The sequence below is a fragment of the Calidris pugnax genome, unplaced genomic scaffold, assembly GCF_001431845.1.
Source record: "Calidris pugnax isolate Ruff unplaced genomic scaffold, ASM143184v1 scaffold8, whole genome shotgun sequence".
Classification (NCBI taxonomy): Eukaryota; Metazoa; Chordata; class Aves; order Charadriiformes; family Scolopacidae; genus Calidris; species Calidris pugnax.
Window position 1 is genome coordinate 22,308,599 of NW_015090830.1, and position 8,767 is coordinate 22,317,365.

An 8,767-nucleotide genomic window follows, 5' to 3' on the forward strand; every position below is an offset into this window, starting at 1 on the left:
GGAAGGAAGGAAGGAAGGAAGGAAGGAAGGAAGGAAGGAAGGAAAAAGAAAGACGGAAAGGAAACAGAAAACCTAGAAAGCCACATTTTTCAAAAGATAACAGAAGCTAATATCAAAAGTGGTTTCTCTGTGATTTGTATTTTCTGTGCATGTGTGTCTGCATGTGAAACGATACACTGGACTTGCAGCAGTCAGACTATCAATAAGACATTTATTTCCATAAGTTATTGATGACCCTTTAGTTCACAAGTGACAGGCCAAAGTAGAGCCACGAGCAACTTCTGAAAGGTCATCAATAACAACCGAAAATAAATGTTTTATCCAGAGCCTGCCCATTGTGTGTCCTGTTTATGCAATGCCAGTTTAAGTTTCATCTGGCACCGCTTTTAATGGGCTGTAACTACTCTAGTTCTTGTCTGAAGCAACCAGGTCTTCCAGCAACAGAGGAAGGAGCTCACACACACACAAACACCCATCCCCACTTGCTTGCTCACACGCTTCATGGAGTACCTTTTGTCAGATGCAGAGGTAAAAGCATGCATCTCTCAGCACATCAGGATGAAACAGTATCCTGAAGAGTGAAAGGAGACACTGCCACCTTACTAAAACATTAAACACCGTGGAGAATCCTGATGCTGCAAGTGTCAGATCATTCAGAAGAAAGAAGATACAGAGGGGACAGGGAATAAAAAAGGAGAAGCTGAGATGCAAGGTTGTAAATAAATCATACCTCATACTAAGATTACAAATACATAATATTCTATTAATGTGTTTCTAATAATAATTCATACCTTACTGCAAGGAAGATTGATGCATTGTGTGTGTTAAGGAGTTCCTGGAGGCAAAAGAAAGCTCTTTTTGTCTGTAAAGAGTCTCATACTTCCAGTGGAAAAAGACTGTAATGGACACTACATACAACCCACCGGGGACCAAAAATTTACTTTGCATAACCACCACCAGTAACCTCAATGTCTTTTAATTAAACTTTTGTATTTAAAATTTTCGTACTCTTTTCATTTATGTTTTTCTTTTTTTAAAAAAAAATATTGTTTCGAGAATCAATTCTCAGGACCTCGAACCATTTCAAGATGTTGGTCTGAAATAAGCTAATGACTTTACATCCAGTTGTGAAACTTCTGCTCACTTGAGCAGTCCTTATACCCACATCCTTAGGCAGGCAAATAAGCTCATTAACTTCAAGACAAACTTTCTATATAAGCAAGGATTTGTGCTGCTTTTCAAGTCAATTTCTCCATTGAGGTAAATGAAGAGATTTGCTTGAGTAAAATATATCAGTGCTTTAAAGTGCTGAAAGAGCATGTTAGTAGAGTAAAAATTACCAAAATAAATGTCATTAACACTTCAAGGTAACTATGTGGAAACATACTGGTATTGAAGACAACTTGAAATAGTTACTTAGCATAAGCTGTGTGATTACCCAAAATATTCTTATATATGCACATCATTTAACTTTAAGAAAACAAAGTCTAAACTGTAAGAAAATTTGCATGTTGAAGCATTTTTAACAGCAATTTTGAATATTTCTTTAAAATACTTCTGCATAGTTTGCCCCCTGCACAAGAAGCAAAAACATGAAGAATTGCTATACAATTACTCTAAAATGGAAAATAACATTCATTCCCATTTCTTATAAGGGAAAATTAGTAAGTCACAGAATATACTTAACTGTGAAGAATTGCAGTTCATGGATCATTGTCCAATATTCTCCTTACATCCATCTTTCTTTTTTCTGCATCTCCAGCCATTTGCACTCAGCAATGTATATCTTCATTTAAATTCAGTGTGCTGCACGGTGGTTTTCGTTGGACGATCCTGTTGTCCCAATAAATATATACGTCATTTTAGTACATACTATTGCTGGAATTAAGGCCTGTGAGCGTGACCCTCTCTGCCTAAAGGAGACATTACCTGTCTTCAGTTTTTTTCTTACTCTCTAAAGATGACATCCTGCAAGAGCTGAATTCTGTCAACAGGAGCTGAGGGCTCTTGTTTTCTTAAGTGAACTTTCTCAGAAGCCACGCAGGCTATAAAGAATGATCACAGAAAGCATCCTACCACAAATGAATACAAAATTCATCTTTTTAGCAGTCTGCTTTTTCAAACATACTCGAGTACGCAAGCAAATTAAAACAGAGCTGTGATCCTGTAAATGATCTTGTATTATTCTGCTATTTCTTGTGCAGGATGGAAGGGAAGAATGAGGAGAAGCCTTCTGCTTCTCTTACTAAGCGTGTGGTAGAGCCTCACATGTTACAGCAACAGGAACGCTACAGCAGGTAAATAAATAGATAATAATAGGGTTACACAGAATTCAGCATGCATTGGAAGTGCATGGCATGGCCCATAAACAACTGTGGTCAGGGGATGTGAGGATACATGGAAAATCTTCTCCCTCAACACACAACAATCACCAGACCTGAATTTCTAGTTCTTTCTAACTTCTGTTCCCAGCGATGACACCAATGTGACTTGAACCAAATCAACACACAGTGTTTTCTGTAGTGCTTTAAATACTGGTCAGGCTGTCACCAGCATGAAGCAAAATGCAGAATTGTGAAATAATATTTGGCAAGCAGGTGACGCCTGAAAGTGACACTGATGCACAAAAGTACTTGGAGAACCAAATGACCACAGTCACAGAAAACATTGGTGCATTTGCACCAATGCAGAGGAAGAGAAGATCTCTCCACCCACCCTGGATGTCCCTCCACTGTGGGAAAGGCTGTCTTCAGGGAGAGAGAGGTGATTTCTTCTTTTAATTAAAAAAAAATAAAATAAGATAAACCCCAAAGACTTTGAAGAATTCCTTAAAACACTCCTGGAGAAAAAATAGCAAACATGTTAATATTAGCTTTCAAAATGTAAAATGTATTGCAAAATGTAAAATGTATAGCAAAGTATTGCTATTGTTTCTGCTGGGGTTTTTTTGTGGCATGAACTTAGACTGCTTTTGCTGATGAAGCTCTTCAGGTCCCCTGAAAATAAATACCAGTATCATTGGTGTAATGATAACATATGCAGATGAGCATGTACACATCCAGATACTTATTTAATTTAGGTCGATTTGCTCATTGTCCCTGTAGGCTGTATTATTTGTGTGATTATAGAGCTCTCAATGCAAACTCGGAACAAACATGAAAATAATATAAGGCGGTATCATACCATCAGTTTTCGGGCAGATTAGCTGAGGATTTCTCTCTACAAACAAAGGGCATGACATTGCACATAAATCTGATCTAAATCTACACAAAATAAAATTAAAGTTAAAGTTAAGACTCCAAATTCAATCTGTTACTATGTAACTCAGTTTAATGTAGTGTTCCTCAGGAAGCTGCTCCAAATACTCCTAAATTATTTTCCCCTTCCCCAGAACAAGCATCTCGATTGCTTCTATTAGGACCACACTGCAGAAGGTTGTCAACATGAGTTATCTTTCTTGCCACAAGCTTGCTTTAGTCAACACAGAAATTTGACATTACCCAACAAACCCAGTGCTTCTGGTCACCTGAACAAAGGAACCTTCTTAAATGACATTAGCCTTCAGCTGACACACAGCCACCAGCAAAATGCCAGGGTGTCTGTCAGTGACATACCAATGTCATCTACTGCCACAGCCTCTGGAAGGCACAGATTTCTACAGCGTAGCCATGCTGGAGGCAGCAGAGCAAGAAAAGCTCTTGTAGATACTAAACCCATTACAGTATTCATTTTTTTTTTTGTTCACTAATCGAGGTAAAATATTTCTTTATGCATTTATTTCCATGTTTGTGTGGGAAAGAGCTTATGTAAGCACCAAGCCATGGAGAAGGGTGGTTTTTTTAATTTATTCTTCATCTCTCCAAAATGTTTGTTGTCATGTGATTTTTTTGTAGCATCTGAAGCTGAAGGAAAGCATAAAGAGGTAGGTACGACTGTGCTGCTGTTGTTAGAAGGATGCTCTAAACTGGACAACTGTAAGAACATGCAAAAAAAAAGTCTCTTTTGTCTGTGAAGAGCTGTTGTGAGCAATGAACAAACATTTTTCTTTTTGGTTTATATTAAACTTTATGCACAGGGGGCAACGGGGGGGTAAAGGACTTGAGAATCTCAGGTTTTCTCACAAAACAGAAAATTCTGTTATGAGCATCCAGAGTAAGAGCCAGAGAATGAGAAAAAAGCCCACCACATTAAGTGAAGCATGTGAGTTGTACTTAGATTTTGGATTTGAGGAAAATAGGGAGAAAAGTACTGAAGATGACTCACGCTATTTGGGGAAAAGGTTTATGTTAAGATGAATTTGGAAGAGCTGTGATGATGAATTGTCCCTGGTGAGGAGTGGTGCCAGAAGACTGATGGATTTCAGTCTGTTGGTAGTCTGCAGAGTGAAGTGACTTCTCTGTGCTCCTAGAATGCCCCATCGATCTTCCCGTGCCCATTCTGAGGACCCATGGGGTGTCACTCCAAAGGAACCCGCAGTGTCACCTCCAGCCTGGTGTCCGAGGGGACATAGGCCTGTAGAAATAATAATCCAGTAAAAGATTTACATATTCTTTCTTCCATCTCACTCCCTCACCCAATTTTTCATTTCATATCACTATCCCCTGTTGCCAAGAGTAGTTTATCTATGGTGTTTGATAAGGGAGCACTAAACACATTATAGTGCTATTTTAAATGACATCACAACTAACTAGATATTTTAATTGAAGGTAAATAACCAACATTATTGCCATTTGAATGATAGCAATAGTGGAGAGTAATGGCACCATTGAGGAATCAATTGCTATTTCCCTCATAAACCATAAACCATTCAGAGATTTATAATGCTTTTTTAATGATCAGCCCTTCTAGATGTTGAGCAGCTCCTCAGAGATCCTGAGTCTTCTGGCTGCCTGCTGAAGTCAACAGGAACGAGGGGCAGGGGGTCTCAGTATCACATATCTTTGTGCCCACCAGGATGAAGTTAGCAGCCTCAAGCAAAGGAAAGCTTGGGATTTTGTCGCACTGCTTTGATACGGTGTGCCCCAAGCCCCAAAACAGGGACACTTGGCTCAACCACTGTTTCATAACCTGCTTAAGAATAAAAATGCATTGTGCATTCGTGTGCATTTCATGCCCTCTTAAGGTAGGTATAGCAAGTAACCTTGTGTAAGAAACCACGTTGATTGCATAGCTAAACGTGTTCCCTTCACATTTTCTCTGTCCTGAGACTATTTTGACTAATGTGGTACTATCCAATGCACCGGTTGGTTCAGTGCCATCATATCATGCACAAACATCTGTGGATCCAGAGTGCTGGCAGAGGAAACGTCCCGTGTTCTGCGCTTGGAAGAACTGTCCCCCTTCCCTGGTGCCATCACCCAGAGACAGGGTCAATGTCTCAGGTTTATTTTTTCAGCTGGAGTCAATGGCGTATTCGTATAGTCAGACCTGTGCTGGCAAATTCAGCCTACGTTTCTCATTCTCATTAAATTCAATGGAATTATCCTCATGACAAAGGGGATACAAGGCCAGTCATTACATTTTCATTTTTAACTTGCTTTACTTTAGTTTAGAATCAAAAGCAACTTTTTGAAGGTCCGGAGAGCATCTATGTTGTGATCTCTTTTAATGCACTGAACTGGTCCATTCAAGCATTATCAAAGATCTTGTGATAATATTGCAGGAGCTGGTTACAAGGGAAATCAATCTTGACTCTGGATGTGGGAAGAGAGTACCGAAAAACCCAGCAAAGACAGATGAACTCCTCCACCCAGCCAGGAAGGGACCACATGCTTAAAGATGCACAGAATTCATTTAAAAAACCCAGACTTGGTCTGGTGAAAAACAGGAGCATTAATCCCTATATACTCATGTCATGAAAAATACTGCTATTAACAGGACATAAGCATGAAGAGTAGCCACTGTCCCTCTCCCTTGTGTACGTCTTCAGGGATGAAGAGTTTCACTATGCCTACCTCCATCGCTAACGCTCTGGTGTTTCCAGCCCATTCCTAGAGCAATCTACTTAGCATCTGCTGCACATCCAATCTAAATTTTGAAAAAGCAGTCAACCCAACCTGCTCCCACTTAAGTCAATGACAAAACTCCCATTGACTCCAAGGAGAGCAAAAGCAGACCAGTTGTTAAGAGGGAATTGGTGCCTATTGTTCAGCCGAGCATGTCGGACTAGCATGTATCAACATCGTGAGTATCAAAGGGAGTTACTAGAGGAAATCCCCTGAATATTTATGCGATAGTCAGTGGGGAGGGCTGGTTTTCCCTCTCCCACATATCTCCACTGTGATATCGTAGCTACGTGAACGGACACAGTCATCTTGCAACTTCCAGCAACACTTCCAGACCCTCAGATTTCCCTGCGTGCTCTCTGTGGTGGAAGCAACCCAATGGAAAAAGAGGTCCGTGGCTATGGTGGTTCCTCACGGGTTTCCAGAAATACTGAGTCATTCTTCAAGAACCAACGTGGTGTCCGTGCATTCGGCACGGTGCTGCTGCAGTGTGTGTGCACGCCTGAGTGCGTCCGTGTGTACAGAAAATAATCTGTCCAAATCGGCTAAAGGGGAACCAGTTCCATACTGGAGTTTCCCATAGATTTCCAGTGAAATCAGATGAGCTCCCAGGAGGGGGCTGGTGCAAACAGAGCAACCCCATATTACAGCGTATCTAGTTTCATGCAGATTTTAATTAAATGGGACCAGCAAGATTTGAGTCTGCATGCTCATCATAATTTACAAATCTTTTCATTTTAGCCAGCACATCAACTCTCCCTATTACCAGGACTCTGGGAAACAAGATGTAACCATAATGTATGCTTTAAGGCCCGTATATATTTCCACCTCTTGAGACTTGGAGACTGCAGGGAGTGGAGTTTCACATCATAAAAGCAATGGCTGCGGCAGAATCGGGATCATCCAGCCCATAGCTAATGGAAATAAGGCTTTCCCATCGCATCGTCCTGATGCAGCACACACATCTAGACCTCACTCAGGCAAAAGATTGATACCACATTTTGTGCCGACAGTCCAGCTGCCAGGGGTGGCACTGGCAACGCGGGACAAAATAAGGAAAAACGAGAATGTGAGTATTTGTAAACAAAGCCTCAAAACATATGTTTTTAAAGGGAGGGAAGAGAATGAAAGTGTGCTGCACGCTACACTTCAGATGACCCAGTCTCACCGCTCGTTCAAGTTCTGGGTTTGACAGCTTCCCACTGTATCCTTTATACATCACCCGTCGTGACTAAGCATCGAGGGGACATGCAATCATTAATCACCATTATGGATTTCTTCCCTTCTGTTGGGTTTGACTTACAAGCTCGGGGGCAGATCCTGGAGCCTTTACTCCTTCCTGCAGTCCTTTGCCCAAGCAATGAGAGCTCAAAGCACCGCAGCATCTGTAGGATCAGGCACCCGAGTTTCCTCCACCAGCGTCCCATTCAAACACGCGACGGCTCTCGACCCTTAGAGGGGATTAAAGAAAAGTTTGAACAGTGCATTATTAAATTAAAAGGTTACAGTCTGCCACGAGATGACTTAAGCAGGACTCGGGAGCGTGTGTCTGTTAATTTTAATGCTCCGTCTCAAAAGTACAGAACTCTGGACATTTCCAGCATCATATTTAAAACATGGTACATCCACTAATACGTGATCTGGTGCGTTAATGGACCAAATTAAGTTACAGGTATGAATTTTACATAAAACGGATTAATATTATATGTCATGGAGGAATTTTAAATACTCCATCTCCATGCATTTTTAATAGTTATGTGCTCTAATTTAATGTTCCTAGGCTTTGCTGGAAGTCCCTGAACCCCCCCTCCTTCCCCATCTCCCCCCTCCCTCCACCCCAAGTTTTGCTCGGGATTTTTCCCTGCCTAAATCCCTCAAAATATGTGTAAAGCCGGGGTGGGGGGGGGTCCCCGACACCCAGAGCATTAAAAACGCCTTTCAGGACCCGAGGAGATGATGCCAACCCATCCCCGGGGGGGGCAGAATGGAGGGTTGGGGGGGGCGTACGGAGGGGCTGCCGGGCGGTGGATCCCCCTCCCGCATTCCCGCAGTCCTTCCTCCCCGGGACCGCCTTCCTCCTCCTCCTCCTCCTCCTCCGGCCTGGCCGAGCACAGCGGCTGTAAGGGGGGCCCGCCGTCGGGCGAGGAGCCGGCGGCGCTCTGCCTGCAGTGCGATATGAATGACTGTTACAGCCGGCTGAGGAAGCTGGTGCCCACCATCCCGCCCAACAAGAGGGTCAGCAAAGTGGAGATCCTGCAGCACGTCATCGACTACATCCTCGACCTGCAGCTGGCTCTGGAGACGCACCCGGCGCTGCTCCGACAGCAGCAGCCGCCGCCGCCCGCCCTGCACCCCGGTGGCTGCCCGGTGGGCACCCCCAGGACCCCGCTGACAGCCCTCAACACCGACCCGGTAAGAGGTGCGTGCCACGCCGGGGAGGCGGGGAGGGACGCGGCCCGGCGGGCATCATCCCGGTGATGCCACCCCTAGCTCTGCCCGAGGGGCGGACGGGGGTAAGAAACGCTCCCGGGCGGTGCGGGGTGGGTGCCGGGCATCCCCTCGGTGCGGGCACCCGCGCGGTGTTTACCGTGTAATTAACAGCCTCTCGAGGGAGTAGCTGTAATCAGCGTGTTTGCACACACACACGGGAGCGGACGCGCTGCTCCTCCGCTTCCCAGCCTTCCGCGGAGCGCAGCGAATATGGGGGGATTTTGGGGGGGGACGGGGACACAACTCTGTGCATTTAACACCCGATTTGAAGG

The 8,767-nt window shown here is 43.7% G+C and overlaps 1 protein-coding gene across 1 annotated transcript; it reads left to right on the forward strand.

Moving 5' to 3' along the window:
- Nucleotides 1–7,958: 7,958 nt before the first annotated feature.
- ID4 (inhibitor of DNA binding 4, dominant negative helix-loop-helix protein) lies at nucleotides 7,959–8,691 on the forward strand. Its single transcript, XM_014940788.1, has one exon. The coding sequence runs from the start codon at nucleotides 7,959–7,961 to the stop codon at nucleotides 8,481–8,483; it is 525 nt and encodes a 174-aa protein (XP_014796274.1). The 3' UTR covers nucleotides 8,484–8,691.
- Nucleotides 8,692–8,767: the final 76 nt, after the last annotated feature.

What these genes read in the sequence shown, in the direction of transcription:
- ID4 (XM_014940788.1), top strand. Translation starts at nt 7,959, where the DNA reads ATGATGCCAACCCATCCCCGGGGGGGGCAGAATGGAGGGTTGGGGGGG.